The sequence below is a fragment of the Mobula birostris genome, chromosome 5, assembly GCF_030028105.1.
Source record: "Mobula birostris isolate sMobBir1 chromosome 5, sMobBir1.hap1, whole genome shotgun sequence".
Taxonomy (NCBI): domain Eukaryota; kingdom Metazoa; phylum Chordata; class Chondrichthyes; order Myliobatiformes; family Myliobatidae; genus Mobula; species Mobula birostris.
The window spans coordinates 64,133,592-64,157,608 of NC_092374.1; the positions used below are offsets into that span (position 1 = coordinate 64,133,592).

Here is a 24,017-nt window from a genome sequence, read left to right on the forward strand (position 1 = left end):
TCACATCCATCCCAACTCCGAGACACACACCCATGCCAGCTCCCAGACACACACTCGTCCCAGCTCCCAGACACACACCCATCACAAGCTCCCAGACACACACCCGTCCCAGCTCCCAGACACACACACATCCCAGCTCCCAGACACACATCCATCACAAGCTCACAGACACACCCCCGTCCCAGCTCCCAGACACACACCCGTCCGACTCCCAGACACACACCAGTCCCAGCTCCCAGACTCACATCCATCCCACTCCCAGACACACACCCATCCCAGCTACCAGACACGCACCCATCCCAGCTCCCAGACACACACCCGTCCCAGCTCCCAGACACACATCCATCCCATTCCCAGACACACCCCCGTCCCAGCTCCCAGACACACAACCGTCCCAGCTCCCAGACACTCACCCATCACAAGCTCCCAGACACACCCCTGTCCCAGCTCCCAGACACACACCCATCCCACTCCCACACACCCATCCCACTCCCAGACACACACCCGTCCCAGTTCCCAGAAACTCACCCATCACAAGCTCCCAGACACACCCCCGTCCCAGCTCCCAGACACACACCCGTCCCCGCTCCCAGACACACACCCGTCCCAGCTCCCAGACACACACTCATCCTAGCTCCCAGACACACACCAGTCCTTCCTCCCAGACACACACCCGTCCCAGCTCCCAGGCACACACCCGACCCAGCTCCCAGGCACACACCCGTCCCAGCTCCCAGACACACACCCGTCACAGCTCCCAGACACACACCCGTCCCAGCTCCCAGACACACAACCGTCACAGCTCCCAGACACACACCAGTCCCAGCTCGCAGACACACACCCATCCCAGCTCCCAGACATACACCAGTCCCAGCTCCCAGACACACACCCGTCCCAGCTCCCAGGCACACACCCGTCCCAGCTCCAAGACACACACACGTCCCAGCTCCCAGACAAACACACGTCCCAGCTCCCAGACACACACCAGTCCCAGCTCCCAGACACACACCCGTCCCAGCTCCCAGACACGCATCCATCCCACTCCCAGACACACACCCGTCCCAGCTCCCAGACACACACCAGTCCCAGCTCCCAGACACACACCCATCCCAGCTCCCAGACACACACCAGTCCCAGCTCCGAGAAACACACCCGTCCCAGCTCCCAGACACACACCCGTCCCAGCTCCCAGACAAACACTCGTCCCAGCTCCCAGACACACACCCGTCCCAGCTCCCAGACACACACCAGTCCCAGCTCCGAGAAACACACCCGTCCCAGCTCCCAGACACACACCAGTCCCAGCTCCCAGACACACACCCGTCCCAGCTCCCAGACACACACCCGTCACAGCTCCCAGACACACACCCGTCCCAGCTCCCAGACACGCACCAGTCCCAGCTCCCAGACAAACACCCATCCCAGGTCCCAGACACACACCCATCCCAGGTCCAGACACACACCAGTCCCAGCTCCCAGACACACACCCGATCCAGCTCCCAGGCACACACCCGTCCCAGCTCCCAGACACACACCAGTCCCAGCTCCCAGACAAACACTCGTCCCAGCTCCCAGACACACACCAGTCCCAGCTCCCAGACACACACCCGTCCCAGCTCCCAGACACTCACCCATCACAAGCTCCCAGACACACCCCCGTCCCAGCTCCCAGACACGCACCCATCCCACTCCCAGACACACACCCATCCCACTCCCAGACACGCACCCATTCCAGCTCCCAGACACACACCCGTCCCAGCTCCCAAACACACACCCGTCCCAGCTCCCAGGCACGCACCCATCCCAGCTCCCAGACACACACCCGTCCCAGCTCCCAGACACGCACCCATCCCACTCCCAGACATACACCCATCCCACTCCCAGACACGCACCCATTCCAGCTGCCAGACACACACCCGTCCCAGCTCCCAGACACACACCCGTCCCAGCTCCCAGACACGCATCCATCCCACTCCCAGACACACACCTGTCCCAGCTCCCAGACACACACCAGTCCCAGCTCCCAGACACACACCCATCCCAGCTCCCAGACACACACCAGTCCCAGCTCCGAGAAACACACCCGTCCCAGCTCCCAGACACACACCCGTCCCAGCTCCCAGACAAACACTCGTCCTAGCTCCCAGACACACACCAGTCCCAGCTCCCAGACACACACCCGTCCCAGCTCCCAGACACACACCAGTCCCAGCTCCCAGACACACACCCATCCCAGCTCCCAGACACACACCAGTCCCAGCTCCGAGAAACACACCCGTCCCAGCTCCCAGACACACACCCGTCCCAGCTCCCAGACAAACACTCGTCCCAGCTCCCAGACACACACCAGTCCCAGCTCCCAGACACACACCCATCCCAGCTCCCAGACACACACCCGTCCCAGCTCCCAGACATCGCTGTCCCAGCTCCCAGGCACACACCCATCCCAGCTCCCAGACACACACCCGTCCCAGCTCCCAGACACACACCAGTCTCACTCTCAAACATGTTTCTGCTTTCTGGAGTTGTGAAAACACTGTGCCTTCCACATCTTTCTTTCCAAAATTGCCTTTCTTCAGTCTTCTTTTTTAAATGACAAATGTGTACTGGGTTTCAGACAGAAGCTTGACTCAGCAGAAGAAATATTGAGTGGAGAAGAATCATTTCTGGGTTGTTATTCACCGGACCGGTTACTGAAACAATGTGGTGGACTGACCTTCACACTCCAGCTTTGGCCCTTCCCACTGACCCTGGGCAGAGCAGAGCAATGAGCTGTTTCCTGTCACACGTATATGGCCATCCACGCAGTGGTACTTCACCGTACTGCCATAGGTCGTGTTCCCCGGTAAGTACCTCACTGTATTCGGTAACACCGGGGGAGAGCCGCAATTGACAGCTGAGAAAAACACAAAGTGAATTACGTAAGGCAATTTCAATTCACAAAGCTAAATTTAAAATTAAATGCTGTTCTATCTCTTCCACTGCATTTATCTTTATAACATTCCCTGTTAATCTCTTATTTGCATGTGCTGAACGAATATTTGGGCATCACCTGACTGGCGTTACTGAGGGGGTGCTGCACTGTTGGGGATCCAGTCTTTTGAATGAGGTGTTAACCTAAGGCACCAACCTGCCATCTCACGTGACGATAAAAAACTTGAGATTCAGATTCAAATTATTTATCATAACTACATCGAAACATCCGGTGAAATGCATCATTTGCATTGACAATCAATGCAGCCAAGGGTGTGCCGGGGGCAGCCCGCAAGTGTCACCACATATTCCAGCGCCAGCCTGACATTCCCACAATGGCCTGCTGAACAACACAAGCAGCATCAATAAAAACAACATATTGTCACAAAACAAGATAACAACAACAAAACACACACAAATGTAGCAACTGTTGTGAGAATGCTATTTTTCTTTCTTCTTCACCGTTCAACAGGAGACAGAAAAACAGAAACATAGAAAACCTACAGCACAATACAGGCCCTTCGGCCCACAAAGCTGTGCCGAACATATCCTTACCTTAGAAATTACCTAGCGTTACTCATAGCCCTCTATTTTTCTGAGTCCACGAGTCTCTAAAAAGACCCTATCATATCCACTTCCACCAACATTGCCAGTAGCCCGTTCCACGCACTCACCACCCTCTGCGTAAAAATCTTACCCCTGACATCTCCTCTGTACCTCCTTCCAAACACCTTAAAACTGTGCCCTCTTGTGTTAGGCATTTCAGCCCTGGGAAAAAGCCTCTGACTGTCCACATGATCAATGCCTCTCATCATCTTATACATCTCTATCAGGTCACCTCTCATCCTCTATAGTTTAGTGGTTAGCACAATGCTTTACAGTACCAGGGTCAATTCCAACGGCTGCCTGTAAGGAGTTTCTCTCTGTGCCCACGTGGGGTTCCTCTCGTATCTCCAGTTTCCTCCCCCAGTCCAAAGAGGTACCGGTTGGTAGGCTAATTCACTGGTCATTGAAAACTGCCCAATGATTAGGCCAGGATTCAATCAGGGGATTGCTGGGCAGCACAGCTCGAAGGGCCGGGAGGATCTACTCCGCGCTCTATACCAATAAATAAAATGCAACCTTCAGAGCCCTCTTGCAGCAAAACAAAGACACACGATAAAATTCACTAAAATCCCCACTCCACAAAGACAGTCAAACAGAAAAAAACAAAGAATGAAGAAAAAACAGAAAAATAGAAAGGATAAATCATGCAAACTATAAAAAGTAAAGAAATAATACACAGAACATGACCCACAGAGAATCTGAAAGGAAGTCCACAACCGTGGAGCCAGTCCAGCACTGCAGACAGGCCAGGAGCCTGATGACCACAGGCCACAGCGACAGAGCCAGTTCAGCACGGAGATGAGTGGAGCCTTATGCTGTATTGAGCTGAACACCAGTTTATTCTTCATCCTCAGCCTCAACAACTTCATCTTTTTAAACAGGCTCATCTCTTAAATTGGATAAACATTGGTTCATAGTTTGTTTGTGGGCCTGGGCCCTGCCAATTCAATCAGCCTGGTTTCAATATGACTCCAAGTCCACTCCGGCAATGACTACCGTGGCTGTACCTGTATTCCCGAGTGTCCAGTTCGTCAAATCCTTCAGGATACCAAAAAAATGCCAGACAGTTGAAAAGCACAACACCCAAAGGGAAATTACAGGCTGTCTATTGCAGTGATTGTAGTCCAGATTGGCTAGTAGATTTCTGAGATGTCCACAAAGCTTTGCCATGTCTAGCCAGTGCCATCTTCACACACACACACACACACACACACACACACACACCACACCACACACACACACACACACACACCACACACACACACACACCACACCACACACACACCACACCACACACACACACACACACACACACACACACACACACACACTCACACACACACACACACACACACACACACACACACACACCACACACACACTTGAACTCAAACACATGCAACATGTATCACATTCCCACTGACTACCTCTGATGCTCCATTAATTCCTCCCATCCTTAATCCCACAGTTGCCAAATCACTGCAGTATCGTGGATGCCTTTCTATCCCATTCTGTGACCTTTTACCTTCCACATACCTCTCTCTGAGGACATCAGAATGCTTCAGTGTGCTAGCCACGTCCCAGTCACAAACCGGCTCATTTCTGGCTGCAGTCCGGCCTCACATCCATCCCAACTCCGAGACACACACCCATGCCAGCTCCCAGACACACACTCGTCCCAGCTCCCAGACACACACCCATCACAAGCTCCCAGACACACACCCGTCCCAGCTCCCAGACACACACACATCCCAGCTCCCAGACACACATCCATCACAAGCTCACAGACACACCCCCGTCCCAGCTCCCAGACACACACCCGTCCGACTCCCAGACACACACCAGTCCCAGCTCCCAGACTCACATCCATCCCACTCCCAGACACACACCCATCCCAGCTACCAGACACGCACCCATCCCAGCTCCCAGACACACACCCGTCCCAGCTCCCAGACACACATCCATCCCATTCCCAGACACACCCCCGTCCCAGCTCCCAGACACACAACCGTCCCAGCTCCCAGACACTCACCCATCACAAGCTCCCAGACACACCCCTGTCCCAGCTCCCAGACACACACCCATCCCACTCCCACACACCCATCCCACTCCCAGACACACACCCGTCCCAGTTCCCAGAAACTCACCCATCACAAGCTCCCAGACACACCCCCGTCCCAGCTCCCAGACACACACCCGTCCCCGCTCCCAGACACACACCCGTCCCAGCTCCCAGACACACACTCATCCTAGCTCCCAGACACACACCAGTCCTTCCTCCCAGACACACACCCGTCCCAGCTCCCAGGCACACACCCGACCCAGCTCCCAGGCACACACCCGTCCCAGCTCCCAGACACACACCCGTCACAGCTCCCAGACACACACCCGTCCCAGCTCCCAGACACACAACCGTCACAGCTCCCAGACACACACCAGTCCCAGCTCGCAGACACACACCCATCCCAGCTCCCAGACATACACCAGTCCCAGCTCCCAGACACACACCCGTCCCAGCTCCCAGGCACACACCCGTCCCAGCTCCAAGACACACACACGTCCCAGCTCCCAGACAAACACACGTCCCAGCTCCCAGACACACACCAGTCCCAGCTCCCAGACACACACCCGTCCCAGCTCCCAGACACGCATCCATCCCACTCCCAGACACACACCCGTCCCAGCTCCCAGACACACACCAGTCCCAGCTCCCAGACACACACCCATCCCAGCTCCCAGACACACACCAGTCCCAGCTCCGAGAAACACACCCGTCCCAGCTCCCAGACACACACCCGTCCCAGCTCCCAGACAAACACTCGTCCCAGCTCCCAGACACACACCAGTCCCAGCTCCCAGACACACACCCGTCCCAGCTCCCAGACACACACCAGTCCCAGCTCCGAGAAACACACCCGTCCCAGCTCCCAGACACACACCTGTCCCAGCTCCCAGACAAACACTCGTCCCAGCTCCCAGACACACACCAGTCCCAGCTCCCAGACACACACCCGTCCCAGCTCCCAGACACACACCCGTCACAGCTCCCAGACACACACCCGTCCCAGCTCCCAGACACGCACCAGTCCCAGCTCCCAGACAAACACCCATCCCAGGTCCCAGACACACACCCATCCCAGGTCCAGACACACACCAGTCCCAGCTCCCAGACACACACCCGATCCAGCTCCCAGGCACACACCCGTCCCAGCTCCCAGACACACACCAGTCCCAGCTCCCAGACAAACACTCGTCCCAGCTCCCAGACACACACCAGTCCCAGCTCCCAGACACACACCCGTCCCAGCTCCCAGACACTCACCCATCACAAGCTCCCAGACACACCCCCGTCCCAGCTCCCAGACACGCACCCATCCCACTCCCAGACACACACCCATCCCACTCCCAGACACGCACCCATTCCAGCTCCCAGACACACACCCGTCCCAGCTCCCAAACACACACCCGTCCCAGCTCCCAGGCACGCACCCATCCCAGCTCCCAGACACACACCCGTCCCAGCTCCCAGACACGCACCCATCCCACTCCCAGACATACACCCATCCCACTCCCAGACACGCACCCATTCCAGCTGCCAGACACACACCCGTCCCAGCTCCCAGACACGCACCCATCCCAGCTCCCAGACACGCACCCATCCCAGCTCCCAGACACACACCCATCACAGCTCCCAGACACACACCTGTCCCAGTTCCCAGAAACTCACCCATCACAAGCTCCCAGACACACCCCCGTCCCAGCTCCCAGACACACACCCGTCCCAGCTCCCAGACACACACCCGTCCCAGCTCCCAGACACACACCCATCCTAGCTCCCAGACACACACCAGTCCCAGCTCCCAGACACACACCCGTCCCAGCTCCCAAACACACACCCGTCCCAGCTCCCAGACACACACCCGTCCCAGCTCCCAGACACGCACCAGTCCGAGCTCCCAGACACACACCCATCCCAGGTTCCAGACACACAGCAGTCCCAGCTCCCAGACACACACCCGATCCAGCTCCCAAGCACACACCCGTCCCAGCTCCCAGACACACACCCATCCCAGCTCCCAGACAAACACTCATCCCAGCTCCCAGACACACACCAGTCCCAGCTCCCAGACACACACCCGTCCCAGCTCCCAGACACTCACCCATCACAGGCTCCCAGACACACCCCCGTCCCAGCTCCCAGACACGCACCCATCCCACTCCCAGACACACAGCCATCCCACTCCCAGACACGCACCCATCCCAGCTCCCAGACACACACCCATCACAGCTCCCAGACACACACCCGTCCCAGTTCCCAGAAACTCACCCATCACAAGCTCCCAGACACACCCCCGTCCCAGCTCCCAGACACACACTTGTCCCAGCTCCCAGACACACACCCGTCCCAGCTCTCAGGCACACACCCGTCCCAGCTCCCAGACACACACCCATCACAGCTCCCAGACACACACCCGTCCCAGTTCCCAGAAACTCACCCATCACAAGCTCCCAGACACACCCCCGTCCCAGCTCCCAGACACACACTTGTCCCAGCTCCCAGACACACACCCGTCCCAGCTCTCAGGCACACACCAGTCCCAGCACCCAGACACACACTTGTCCCAGCTCCCAGGCACACACCCGTCCCAGCTCTCAGGCACACACCCGTCCCAGCTCCCAGACACACACCCATCACAGCTCCCAGACACACACCCGTCCCAGTTCCCAGAAACTCACCCATCACAAGCTCCTAGACACACCCCCGTCCCAGCTCCCAGACACACACTTGTCCCAGCTCCCAGACACACACCCGTCCCAGCTCTCAGGCACACACCCGTCCCAGCACCCAGACACACACTTGTCCCAGCTCCCAGGCACACACCCATCCCAGCTCCCAGACACACACCCGTCCCAGCTCCCAGACGCACACCAGTCTCACCCTCAAACATGTTCCTGCTTTCTGGAGTTGTGAAAACACTGTGCCTTCCACATCTTTCTTTCCAAAATTGCCTTTCTTCAGTCTTCTTTTTTAAATGACAAATGTGTACTGGGTTTCAGACAGAAGCTTGACTCAGCAGAAGAAATATTGAGTGGAGAAGAATCATTTCTGGGTTGTTATTCACCGGACCGGTTACTGAAACAATGTGGTGGACTGACCTTCACACTCCAGCTTTGGCCCTTCCCACTGACCCTGGACAGAGCAGAGCAATGAGCTGTTTCCTGTCACACGTATATGGCCATCCACGCAGTGGTAATTCACCGTACTGCCATAGGTCGTGTTCCCCGGTAAGTACCTCACTGTATTCGGTAACACCGGGGGAGAGCCGCAATTGACAGCTGAGAAAAACACAAAGTGAATTACGTAAGGCAATTTCAATTCACAAACCTAAATCTAAAATTAAATGCTGTTCTATCTCTTCCACTTCATTTATCTTTATAACATTCCCTGTTAATCTCCTATTTGCATGTGCTGAACGAATATTTGGGCATCACCTGACTGGCGTTACTGAGGGGGTGCTGCACTGTTGGGGATCCAGTCTTTTGAATGAGGTGTTAACCTAAGGCACCAACCTGCCATCTCACGTGACGATAAAAAACTTGAGATTCAGATTCAAATTATTTATCATAACTACATCGAAACATCCGGTGAAATGCATCATTTGCATTGACAATCAATGCAGCCAAGGGTGTGCCGGGGGCAGCCCGCAAGTGTCACCACATATTCCAGCGCCAGCCTGACATTCCCACAATGGTCTGCTGAACAACACAAGCAGCATCAATAAAAACAACATATTGTCACAAAACAAGATAACAACAAAACACACACAAATGTAGCAACTGTTGTGAGAATGCTATTTTTCTTTCTTCTTCTCCGTTCAACAGGAGACAGAAAAACAGAAACATAGAAAACCTACAGCACAATACAGGCCCTTCGGCCCACAAAGCTGTGCCGAACATATCCTTACCTTAGAAATTACCTAGCGTTACCCATAGCCCTCTATTTTTCTGAGCTCCATGTACCTGTCCACGAGTCTCTAAAAAGACCCTATCATATCCACTTCCACCAACATTGCCGGTAGCCCGTTCCACGCACTCACCACCCTCTGCGTGAAAATCTTACCCCTGACATCTCCTCTGTACCTCCTTCCAAACACCTTAAAACTGTGCCCTCTTGTGTTAGGCATTTCAGCCCTGGGAAAAAGCCTCTGACTGTCCACATGATCAATGCCTCTCATCATCTTATACATCTCTATCAGGTCACCTCTCATCCTCTATAGTTTAGTGGTTAGCACAATGCTTTACAGTACCAGGGTCAATTCCAACGGCTGCCTGTAAGGAGTTTCTTTCTGTGTCCACGTGGGGTTCCTCTCGTATCTCCAGTTTCCTCCCCCAGTCCAAAGAGGTACCGGTTGGTAGGCTAATTCACTGGTCATTGTAAACTGCCCAATGATTAGGCCAGGATTCAATCAGGGGATTGCTGGGCAGCACAGCTCGAAGGGCCGAGAGGATCTACTCCGCGCTCTATACCAATAAATAAAATGCAACCTTCAGAGGCCACTTGCGGCAAAACAAAGACACGCAATAAAATTCACTAAAATCCCCACTCCACAAAGACAGTCAAACAGAAAAAAACAAAGAATGAAGAAAAAACAGAAAAAAAGAAAGAATAAATCATGCAAACTATAGGAAGTAAAGAAATAATACACAGAACATGACCCACAGAGAATCTGAAAGGAAGTCCAGAGCCGTGGAGCCAGTCCAGCACTGCAGACAGGCCAGGAGCCTGATGACCACAGGCCACAGCCGTGGAGCCAGTCCAGCACAGAGGTGAGTGGAGCCCTATGGTGTATTGAGCTGAACACCAGTTTATTCTTCATCCTCAGCCTCAACAACTTCATCTTTTTAAACAGGCTCATCTCTTAAATTGGATAAACATTGGTTCATTTTTTGTTTGTGGGCCTGGGCCCTGCCAATTCAATCAGCCTGGTTTCAATATGACTCCAAGTCCACTCCGGCAATGACTACCGTGGCCATACCTGTATTCCCGAGTGTCCAGTTCGTCAAATCCTTCAGGATACCAAAAAAATGCCAGACAGTTGAAAAGCACAACACCCAAAGGGAAATTACAGGCTGTCTATTGCAGTGATTGTAGTCCAGATTGGCTAGTAGATTTCTGAGATGTCCACAAAGCTTTGCCATTTCTAGCCAGTGCCATCTTCACACACACACACACACACCACACACACACACACCACACCACACACACTCACACACACACACCACACACACACACACACACCACACACACACCACACACACTCACACACACACTCACACACACACACACACACACACCACACCACACACACTCACACACACACACCACACACACACACACACACACCACACACACACACACACACACAAACACCACACACACTCACACACACACACACCACACACACACACACACACACACACACCACACACACACACACACACACCACACCATACACACACACACACACACACACACCACACACACACACACACTCACACACACACCACACACACACACACACACACCACACACACACACACACACACACACACACCACACCACACACACTCACACACACACACACACACACACACACACACACTCACACACAAACACACCACACACACACTCACACACACACACCACACACACACACACACACACACCACACCACACACACACATACACACACACACACACACACACACACTCCCCACACACACACACACACACACACACACACACACACACTCACACACACCGCACACACACTTGAACTCAAACACATGCAACATGTATCACATTCCCACTGACTACCTCTGATGTTCCATTAATTCCTCCCATCCTTAATCCCACAGTTGCCAAATCACTGCAGTATCGTGGATGCCTTTCTATCCCATTCTGTGACCTTTTACCTTCCACATACCTCTGTCTGAGGACATCAGAATGCTTCAGTGTGCTAGCCACGTCCCAGTCACAAACCTGCTCATTTCTGGCTGCAGTCCGGCCTCACATCCATCCCAACTCCGAGACACACACCCATGCCAGCTCCCAGACACACACTCGTCCCAGCTCCCAGACACACACCCATCACAAGCTCCCAGACACACACCCGTCCCAGCTCCCAGACACACACACATCCCAGCTCCCAGACACACATCCATCACAAGCTCACAGACACACACCAGTCCCAGCTCCCAGGCACACACCCGTCCCAGCTCCCAGACACACACCCATCCCACTCCCAGTCACACACCCATCCCACTCCCAGACACACACCCGTCCCAGTTCCCAGAAACTCACCCATCACAAGCTCCCAGACACACCCCCGTCCCAGCTCCCAGACACACACCCATCCCACTCCCAGACACACACCAGTCCTAGCTCCCAGACTCACATCCATCCCATTCCCAGACACACACCCGTCCCAGCTCCCAGACACTGCCGTCACAGTTCCCAGACACACACCCGTCCTAGCTCCCAGACACCTACCAGTCCCAGCTCCCAGACACACACCCATCCCAGCTCACAGACACACACCCATCCCAGCTCTCAGACACACACCCGTCCCAGCTCCCAGACACCTACCAGTCCCAGCTCCCAGACACACACCCATCCCAGCTCCCAGACACACACCAGTCCCAGCTCCCAGACACACACCCATCCCAGCTCCCAGACACACACCCATCCCAGCTCCCTGACACACACCCGTCCCAGCTCCCAGACACACACCCATCCCAGCTCCCAGACACACACCAGTCCCAGCTCCCAGACACACACCCATCCCAGCTCCCAGACACACACCCATCCCAGCTCCCTGACACACACCCGTCCCAGCTCCCAGACACACATTCATCCCACTCCCAGACACACACCCATCCCAGCTCCCAGACACACACCCATCAGAGCTCCCAGATACACACCTATCCCACTCCCAGACACACACCAGTCCCAGCTCCCAGACTCAAATCCATCCCACTCCCAGACACACACCCGTCCCAGCTCCCAGACACACACCCATCCCAGCTTCCAGACACACACTCATCCCAGCTCCCAGACACACACCCGTCCGACTCCCAGACACACACCCATCCCAGCTCCCAGACACACACCCGTCCCAGCTCCCAGACACACACCCGTCCAACTCCCAGACACACACCCAGCCCAGCTCCCAGACACACACCCGTCCCAGCTCCCAGACACACATCCATCCCACTCCCAGACACACACCAGTCCCTGCTCCCAGACACACACCCATCCCAGCTTCCAGACACACACTGATCCCAGCTCCCAGACACACACCCTTCCGACTCCCAGACACACACCCTTCCGACTCCCAGACACACACCCATCCCAGCTCCCAGACACACATCTCTCCGACTGCCAGACACACACCAGTCCCAGCTCCCAGACACACACCAGTCCTAGCTCCCAGACAAACACCAGTCCCAGCTCCCTGACACACACCAGTCCCAGCTCCCAGACACACACCCGTCCCGGCTCCCAGAGACACACCCATCACAGCTCCCAGACACACACCCGTCCCAGCTCCTAGACACACATCCATCCCACTCCCAGACACACACCCATCCCAGCTCCCAGAGACACACCCATCAGAGCTCCCAGACACACACCCGTCTCAGCTTCCAGATACACACCCATCCCACTCCCTGACACACACCAGTCCCAGCTCCCAGACACACACCCGTCCCAGCTCCCAGACACACGCCCATCCCATCTCCCAGGCACACACTCATCCCAGCTCCCAGACACACACCCGTCCGACTCCCAGACACACACCCATCCCAGCTCGCAGTCACACACCAGTCCCAACTCCCAGACACACACCCATCCCAGCTCCCAGACACTGCCGTTCCAGCTCTCAGACACACACCCGTCCCAGCTCCCAGACACCTACCAGTCCCAGCTCCCAGACACACACCCATCCCAGCTCCCAGACACCGCTGTCCCAGATCCCAGACACACACCTGTTCCTGCTACCAGACACACACCCATCCCAGCTCCCTGACACACACCCGTCCCAGCTCCCAGACACACATCCATCCCACTCCCAGACACACACCCATCCCAGCTCCCAGACACACACCCATCAGAGCTCCCAGATACACACCCGTCCCAGCTCCCAGACACACACCCATCCCACTCCCAGACACACACCAGTCCCAGCTCCCAGACTCACATCCATCCCACTCCCAGACACACACCTGTCCCAGCTCCCAGACACACACCCATCCCAGCTCCCAGACACACACCTGTCCCAGCTCCCAGACACACACCCGTCCGACTCCCAGACACACACCCAGCTCAGCTCCCAGACACACACCCGTCCCAGCTCCCAGACACACACCTGTCCCAGCTCCCAGACACTGCCGTCACAGTTCCCAGACACACACCCGTCCCAGCTCCAAGGCACCTACCAGTCCCAGCTCCCAGACACACATCCGTCCCAGTTCCCAGACACACACCCATCCCAGCTCCCAGACGCACACCAGTCTCACTCTCAAACATGTTTCTGCTTTCTGGAGTTGTGAAAACACTGTGCCTTCCACATCTTTCTTTCCAAAATTGCCTTTCTTCAGTCTTCTTTTTTAAATGAGAAATGTGTACTGGTTTTCAGACAGAAGCTTGACTCAGCAGAAGAAATATTGAGTGGAGAAGAATCATTTCTGGGTTGTTATTCACCGGACCGGTTACTAAAACAATTTGGTGGACTGACCTTCACACTCCAGCTTTGGCCCTTCCCACTGACCCTGGACAGAGCAGAGCAATGAGCTGTTTCCTGTCACACGTATATGGCCATCCACGCAGTGGTAATTCACCGTACTGCCATAGGTCGTGTTCCCCGGTAAGTACCTCACTGTATTCGGTAACACCGGGGGAGAGCCGCAATTGACAGCTGAGAAAAACACAAAGTGAATTACGTAAGGCAATTTCAATTCACAAAGCTAAATTTAAAATTAAATGCTGTTCTATCTCTTCCACTGCATTTATCTTTATAACATTCCCTGTTAATCTCCTATTTGCATGTGCTGAACGAATATTTGGGCATCACCTGACTGGCGTTACTGAGGGGGTGCTGCACTGTTGGGGATCCAGTCTTTTGAATGAGGTGTTAACCTAAGGCACCACCTGCCATCTCACATGACGATAAAAAACTTGAGATTCAGATTCAAATTATTTATCATAACTACATCGAAACATACAGTGGATTCCTACCGATCATTGATGGATTAGCAGCCTTTTACAAATGCTCCTAATTTACTTACTTTACTGTTTCCAACTGCTTTGAAACCTTACTTGTAAACGTGATATTGTTTTACTATGGCTATAAGGGGTGACAAAGGTACTAAAAAAGAAGAATAGCCCGCATCTTTGGGATCTATTATGGAATTTCTTCGAAAACAGAGAAAAGAATCTTCCGAGGAGTTCCAGCAACTCAGCTCTGAAATTTAAAAAATAGATACAAAAGTTGATTCAATCAAAAAACCTTAATTGAACATGATAAAGGAATGGAAGAGAATGAAGCAACTCTGATGATTTTGAATGCGAGAACTGATGACCCACAAAAGTTTTGTGAAAAACAGTCCAAGTCTAATGAAAAATTAAGACAGAAGATTATCGATTTAGAAAATAGAAGCAGAAGAAATAACCTACAAAATCTAGTCAACGGAAGGTGATAAGCCTATTGAATTTTTTGCAAGTTTTTTTAGCACAATTACTTCCTAAAATTATAACGTCTTTACCTATGATTGACCAAGCTCATAGATCACCTGTGCCTGGACCAGCTTCAGGAGTGAGACCCAGATCAGAAATAATCTGTTTTCATGAATTTCAAACAAAGAAATTTATAATTCGTGAATCCCATCAAAGAGGTATGATTGATTATAATGGCCAGAAGTTTAGAATCGTTGAGGATTTCTCACCCAAGATCATGAATGAGTGTGCTAAGTTCAAAAAGGTTATGTTGGAACTTTTCAACAAAGGTTTCAAGCCTCCTCTTCGTTATCCTGCTCGAATTATATTGATGGATTGCTCTAAGGAATGGTTCCGTTCCAGTGAAGAGGCTCAAGAATTCTTAAAATCAGAAGATTAACTGTTCAGTATCTTTCGACATAATAATTGCTTCTTTTACTTTTGGTAAGTCTTTGTAGCTAACTCTCTTTTTGAATCTTTTAATGCTTTATTTAGAGAATTAGATTCTAATGAGTTAACACCTTGTGTGCTCATGTGTTTTGAATTTTGAAAAGTTTTTTATTATTTTATATTATACTTATTTTTCTTGAGGTTTTTCTCTATTAATAAGGCTTAGTATAGGTATTTTTCATTTTTTTCATTTTGAAACTGTAATAATTATATGTGTTTTTGTTATGAGGGTTAAGTTTTTTTCTTTCAGTCTGCTGTTATGTGGAGGTTGAAATGCAGCTAAAGTCTTCTCAGCATCTAAGGATATCACACACTCTGATATCTCCTTAGAAGGAGAATAAAAGAATAAATAACATTTAGTAATCTACAAATATTAAAATAAGAATATCGATTTTTAATAAAACCGGTCTGATCATCAGAAATGATAGATGGTAAGATATTTTCTATCCTACAGGCTAGAACTTTAGATAAAATTTTAGCATCAATATTAAGTAAGGAAATTGGTCTATATGAAGAACATTCAGTTGGATTCTTATTTTTTTTAAGGATAAGTGAAATAGAAGCTTCGTAAAAAGATTGGAGCAACCTAGCTGACTTAAAAGAACCAGAAAAAAACTGAACGTAAATGGGTATGAGCAAGGAAGAAAAAGCCTTATAAAATTCTCCAGAAAATCCGTCAGGACCTGGAGCTTTCCCTGAATGCCACGAACGTACAGCCTCGGCTATTTCTTCATGAGAAATACATTGATCCAACTGCTTTCGGTCATCAACAGAAAGCATAGGGATATTTATTTGGTCTAAAAAGTTATCCATTACAGTATTATCTTTAAGAAGATCAGAACTATAAAGTTTGGAATAATATTCTCTAAAAGTATCATTTATTTCTAAATGATCAGTTATCCCAATACCGTTAGCTTTATAAATTTCTTTAATCTGTCATTTAGCACTAGAAGTTTTAATTTGCTTAGCCAATAATTTACCTGTTTTATCTCCATGATGTTGATACTAAAATTCTATCCAAAGTTCTGGCTCGTAAGATTGAAAATATTTTACCATCTATCATTTCTGATGATCAGACTGGATTTATTAAAAATTGATATTCCCACTGTAATATTCTTCATTTATTAAATGTTATTTATTCTCCTTCTAAGGAGATATCGGAATGTGTGATATCCTTAGACGTTGAGAAGGCTTTTGATTGGGTTGAGTGGAATTATTTATTTAGAACCTCAGAAAAATTTAATTTTGGGCCCGATTTTATTCAAAGGATTAAATTACTTTATCTATCTCCCTCTGCTCGGGTTCTTACTAATTTTCAGAATTCCAAACCATTTAAACTTCAATGTGGAACTAGACAAGGTTGTCCCCTGAGCCCTTTGCTCTTTCATCTGACTTTAGAACCTTTAGCCATTGCTTTTCGAGAATCTAATGATATTACTAGTATCCTAAGAAGAGGTACAACCACAAAGTTTCACTCTATGCTGATGACCTATTGCTTTTTACTTCTAATGTCGAGACTTCGCTACCTCCTGTGCTTTCTTTGCTCTCCTGTTTTAGTCAATTTTCAGGATATAAGCTGAATTTACATAAGAGTGAACTTTTTCCTTTGAATAATTTGGTATCAATTAATACTAACCTTCCATTTAAAATTGTAAGAAATCAATTTACCTATTTGGGTGTAACAATTACTAAGAATTATAAACACCTACTTAAAGAAAATTTTCTTACCCTACTGAATTATGTTAAAAGGGCGCTATTGAACTGGTTGCCCCTTTCGTTATTGTCGGTTGGCCGAATTAATCCTATTAAAATGTATATCTTACCTAAATTTATATACCTTTTCCAGGCCTTACCCGTTTTCATTCCTAAATCTTTTTTTGATTCTCTTGATTCTATTCTATCTTCTTATATATGGAAAAATAAACATTCTCCATTAAATAAAGTTCATCTTCAAAAAGCCAAAATGAATGGAGGTTTAGTTTTATCCAACTTTAGGTTTTATTACTGGGCAGTCAATATACGAAACCTTACGTTTTGGTCATACTATATTAACCCTGAGGACTGTCCGGTATGGGTCTCTTTAGAAGCTAACTCTGTTAATAATTTTTCTATCATTTCTCTTCTTGGATCCTCACTTCCTTTATCGTTAAGTAAACTAAATGACAATTTGGTAGTTAAACATACTTTGAGGATCTGGGTACAATTTAGAAAATATTTTGGTTTATTGAGATTTTCTCTTTCTCATCCCACTTTTTCTAATTATTTTTTTAAATCCTCTATAACTGATTTAGTTTTTAAAGAATATGATAGATTGGGTATTAAATGCTTCCAGGATTTTTATTGGAGGAAGTCTCTTTTCATTTGAGCAATTGTCAGCTAAGTATAGCTTACCGAAAACCCACTTTTTTCGATATCTACAAATTGGAGACTTTCTGTGATCTGAATTATATACATCTCCTAAAAGCCCCGATAAGAACTTACTAGATGTAATTTTTAATTTGAAACTTTTTCATAATGGTTCAATATCTAATATTTACAGTATGCTTCTGGGAATGAGAAATGCTCCTTTAGGCAAAATTAAAAATCTTTGGGAACAAGATTTACAGACTTCAATTTCTGAGGAAACTTGTAATGAAATTTTTAAATTGCTTAACACTTCATTGTTATGTGCCTGCCACTCCATCTTACAATTTAAAGTGGTCCATAGGGCCCACATGACCAAGGATAAGCTATCTCATTTTTATTCGGTTAATTCCCTTTTATGATAGATGTAATAATGGAGAAGCTTCACTAATTCATATGTTTTGGACATGTCTGAGTCTCGGGAAATACTGGAAGTATTTCAAACTTTCTCTGTACTTTTCAAAGTAAATTTTAAGCCTAACCCTTTGCTTTATTCAGTATTGTTGGAGAAAAAAGATACTATTCTGGAGATATCTGATTTGCACATTTTGGCTTTTATTTCTCTTATAGCTAGGAGGACACTCTTGTTTAAATGGAAGGATGTCCTTCTGCCTACTCATGCTCAATGGTTACGTGATGTTATTTCATGTTTAAATTTAGAAAAGATTCGTTGTTCAATTTCTGAATCTAGCCAAGACTTTCACACATTCTGGGGACCATTTTTGAACTATTTTCAAAATCTTTGATTTGTTGTTAAAGTACAGATGTTGGCTAATAACATATTTCACTATTATAAGGATTTTTTTCCTTCTTTCTTTCTTTACTAAGCAGCTTCGATCTTGGTAGTGGGTTTAGATTTTTTTCTGTATAATAATAAAATTATCATATTTCAATATTATCATTTAATTTAACTTACATGAATATAGAATAATCAGGTTGCGTGATTCAAATATGTATTGGTATTACTTTATCTTTCTTTGACTTATATATTTTTTGTACTCTATATTCTTTATGTAGAAATTTTAAAAATATTGAAAAGAAACATACAGTGAAATGCATCATTTGCATTAACAACCAATGCACCCAAGGGTGTGCTGGGGGCAGCCCGCAAGTGTCACCACATGTTCCAGCACCAGCTTGACATTCCCACAATGTTCTGCAGGACAACACAAGCAGCACCAAAAAAAAACAACATACTGTAACAAAACAAGGTAACAACAACAAAACACACAAAAATGTAAAAACTGTTGTGAGAATGCTATTTTCCATTCTTCTTTCCAGTTCAACAGGACACAGTTAGAAACATAGAAACATAGAAAACCTACAGCACAATACAGGCCCTTTGGCCCACAAAGCTGTGCCAAACATGTCCTTACCTGAGGGTTACCCATAGCCCTCTATTTTTCTGAGCTCCAAGTACCTGTCCAGGGGTATCTAAAAAGACTCTATCGTATCCGCTTCCACCACCGTCACCAGTAACCCATTCCACACACTCACCACTCTCTGCATAAAAATCTTACCCTGACATCTTACCCCTGAAATCTCCTCTGTACCTACTTCCAAACACCTTAAAACTGTGCCCTCTCATGTTAGCCATTTCAGTCCTGGGAAAAAGCCTCTGCCTATCCACATGATCAATGTCTCTCATCATCTTATATACCTCTATCAGGTCACCTCTCATCCTTCGTCGCTCCAAGGAAAAAATACCGAGTTCACTCAACCTATTCTCATAAGGCATGCTCCCCAATCCAGGCAACATCCTTGTAAATATTCTCTGCACCATTTCTATGCTTTCCAGATTCTTCCTGTAGTGAGGTGACCAGAACTGAGAACAACACTCCAAGTGGGGTCTGACCAGGGTCCTATATAGCTGCAACATTACCTCTCAGCTCCTAAGCTCAGTCCCACAATTGATGAAGGCCAATGCACCGTATGCTTTCTTAACCACAGAGTCAACCTGTATAGCAGCTTTGAGTGTCCTATGGTTTCGGACTCCAAGATCCCTCTGATCCTCCACACTGACAAGAGTCTTACCATTAATACCATATTATGCCATTATATTTGACCTACCAAAATGAACCACCTCACATCTCTGGGTTGAACTCCATCTGCCACTTCTCAGCCCAGTTTTGCATCCTATCAACCTCCCGCTGTAACCTCTGACTGCCCTCCACACTATCCACAACACCTTCAACCTTTAGGTCATCAGCAAATTTACTAACCCATTCCTCCACTTCGTCATCCAGATCATTTATAAAAATCATGAAGAGTAGGTGTCCCAGAACAGATCCCTGAGGCACACCACTGGTCACCAACCTCCATGCAGAATATGACCCGTCTTCAACCACTCTTTGCCTTCTGTGGGCAAGCCAGTTCTGGATCCACAAAGCAATGTCCCCTTGGATCCCATGCCTCCTTACTTTCTCAATAAGCTTGCATGGGGTACCTTGTCAAATGCCTTGCTGAAATTCATATACACTACATCTACTGCTCTTCCTTCATCAATGTGTTTAGTCACATCCTCAAAAAATTCAATCAGGCTTGTAAGGCACAACCTGCCTTTGACAAAGCCATGCTGACTATTCCAAATCATATTATGCCTCTCCAAATGTTCATAAATCCTTCCTCTCTAGATCTTCTCCATCAACTTACCAACCACTGAAGTAAGATTCACTGTTTTATAATTTCCTGGGCTATCTCTACTCCCTTTCTTGAATAACAGAACAACATCCACAACCCTCCATTCCTCTGGAACCTCTCCTGTCCCCGTTAATGATGCAAAGATCATTGTCAGAGGCTCAGCAATCTGTTAAAAAAATACATGGGTTTATATCTAAGTTAATTAGAAGAGTTCTCCTGGAGTCCTACCTGAATTTCAGAGGGATAGGCACTGGTAGCGAAAAGTTTAAAAAGAGGTATACCATCACACACTCTCAAAGGGATAGCAAGAGAAATCCACCATTAGAAAAGTAATATTGGGAGGCACAGTGGCACGTCTGGTAGTCACTGCCTCACAGAACCAGAAGCCAGGTTCAGTCCTAACTCCGGGTGCTGTCAAAGTTCTAAGTTCAAAGTAAATTTATGATCAAAGTACATATAGAACCCTGAGAGTCATTTCTGTGGGCATTCACAGTAAATATACAAGAATCACAATAGAATCGATGGAAGACCCTCACACAACAGGACGGACAAACAACCAATGTGACGGAGGGAGGGAGGGAAGGAAGAAAATCAATCAATCAGCAATAAATATCAAGAACCTGGGATGAAGAGTCCTTGAAGGTGACCCAAAGGTTGTGGGAACAGTTCAGCGATGGGGTGAGTGAAGTTCATTGGTTAATGGTCAATGCAGACTCAGTGAGCTGAGGGATTTGCTTCTGTACCACTTCTCTCTCTAACTGTATGTTACACAGATAGAGTACGGTTGGAAAGTACAAACAGGCAGCTATTTATAGTATACCTTTTCTTTAAAGAGTTTCATTCTCAATATAAAAGTAGGGATAAGGAACCGAGATTGTAGGAGGAAGTGTTTGGAATGAAATTATTACTCTAAATTAAAGGGGGTAACTAAGGAGTTTAATCTAAGAATAATTTACAGTGCCTGCTGCTTGTGCTCGTTGTGGGAAATCGAGGACAATTCTACATCCCTGTGACTTTGCATGAAGGAACAGTTTCCTACTGCACCCACTGACTGGTCGCATTGTGCAGGGATACAGTTACCACGGAGCAACCACAATGGACCTGGTGTACAGGACACTGAGGCAGGTGGTCACACCACAAGCAACAGGCAGAAAAAGGACGGCTGACCGTCTGGCAGAGTGGTGGGGGCAGGTGGTCCTCTGCCACCACACCCCTCTCAAACAGGTGAATTGCTTTGGACACTGTGGGGGGTGGAGGTGGAAGTGACCTCCCTGGGGAAAGGAGCAACTGATGAGCACCATGGTGGCTTAGCTGCACAGAAGGGCGGGGGGGGAAAGGTAAAGACTGGAAGATCGATGGTGCTAAGTGCCTCAGTTATAAAGAGAGACAGGTGTTTCAGAGGCTGCACATGAAACTCCAGACTGGTACCTTCCTCCACCAGTTTTAGGATCAAAATGTCTCTAAATAGATTCAGGACATGCAAAGTCACGGAGCCATAATGGAGAGAGCAAACCTCTTCGGCCCATTGAGATTGCACTGACTAACAAGCATCCATGTAAACTAATCCCACTTTCCTCCCCAAATTCCAAGTTCTAGCTTATTGTTGTCCTAGGCAGAAATAGACAAGCATAAATACACATATAGATGCCACAGAAATGAGCTTTTTTGAAGCAGCAGCACAGTATATTACAAACACAAGTTAACTTAAGTTACACATGTCAACTCGCCCCAAATTCCATCACTCACTTCTGCACTAGGGGCCATTTGCAGTGGCCATTTCACCTAATGCCCACATGTCTTGCGCTGTTGGAGAAAACCGGAGTGTTTAGGGGGCACACAGCCAGTCGTGGTGGCGGGGGGGGGAACATAGCTCCACATTGACAGGTCAGAGTTGAGTTCAGGATGCTGCTTTAAGGCATCAAGTCCTAGTAACTGCATCGTTGTGCCATCCAATATGGAGAGGGATGTTGGGCAGACATCAGCTGCTGTGCATATCAGAGCCAACAACTCCTGCAGAAAATGAGATGAGGCCCTGCTATGTGAATTTGAGGAGTGAGCAGTTAAACTAAAAGTGACCCCAAATGCAGAAATTACAGAACGTGCCACCCTGTCGTGAATTTAGGAACAAGAGGTGGATTAGAAGAGTGATTGAAGGGAAGGTCATGAGAGAGAGGTTTAGACTCCAGGGCATTGTGATCACTCCTAGGGAAGGTACAAGTTGGTCAGGTTACACCTCGGAGGACTTTTGCTGTTGCTGTTGGGGACACTTTAAACCTAAATGGCAGCGAGACAGGAAACTGAGTGAAGAGGAAGCAAGGGAAAACACAAGTTAGGGGAAAAAAAAATGAAATGCGGTAGGCATAGAAACCAAGGGCAAAGAACAAACAGGGCCATGGTGAAAAACAATTCTCAAAAAACTAAGAATGTTAAAAAGATAAGCTCAAGGTTAGTGTGACGCACAAAGCAGTTCATAATAAAATGGATGAATTTATTGTGAAAATAATGTAAATATGATTGCAGAAATAATGTGATAGGGTGAGCAAGGATGCCAATCCCAGGTTATTCACTATTTAGGAAAGAGGGATTTTGCTTGTAAAATAGGAAACCAATGCAATGGCAAGGAGCGAAATAAGCTCAGAAAGCTACATTGGTGGATCTAAGAAGAATAAAGGGGTAGCAAAGGTTAGTGCAGGTTGTATATAACTCCGCCCCCGCCAACCAAGCATTCAAGATAATGTAGAGCAGGGGTGGCAAACCTTTATGAGAACCTGTGCTCAAATAGGCAATGTTCTTCTGAAAAATTCTCTTACAACCATGGTACCTCTTCTGTGTAGACACTATCATTGATCAGTGCATCAGTAACAATAATTGTGGATTTCTTAAGGAAAGTGGATGAGTCCTGCTGTTTATTTATATGCATTCATTGCTTTACTATTAATAAAAGTATTATAGAAGCAGATTGAAGCATTTTAGAAAACACATTCAAAAATTATTAGTATTAATCTTTTGAAAAGACTATTGAAAAGTGACATAATTGTAAATAATATTGTCATTGTGCTTCAGAAATAGTACTCTAAACAAGCTGTAAAGGGTAAACACAATTTTAAACTGTCTCACCAATAAACTTAAATAACGTAACTTTGCTGATATAAGTAAAATACTTCTATTG

General features: G+C 48.3%; 1 protein-coding gene across 7 annotated transcripts in view; it reads right to left on the bottom strand.

Moving 5' to 3' along the window:
- Positions 1–24,017, bottom strand: part of susd1 (sushi domain containing 1) — a 205,556-nt gene that overhangs the window by 137,737 nt on the left and 43,802 nt on the right. For all 7 annotated transcript variants that reach the window (XR_011886010.1, XM_072258170.1, XM_072258166.1 and 4 more), the window contains exons 6-8: positions 14,379–14,558; positions 8,737–8,916; positions 2,717–2,896 (exon numbers count right to left, since the gene is read on the bottom strand). Coding sequence is in view for 6 of the 7 variants with exons in the window: in XM_072258170.1 (XP_072114271.1) it covers positions 2,717–2,896; positions 8,737–8,916; positions 14,379–14,558 (540 nt within the window). In the remaining variant the exon portion in view is untranslated. The remainder of the gene's footprint in view (positions 1–2,716; positions 2,897–8,736; positions 8,917–14,378; positions 14,559–24,017) is intronic.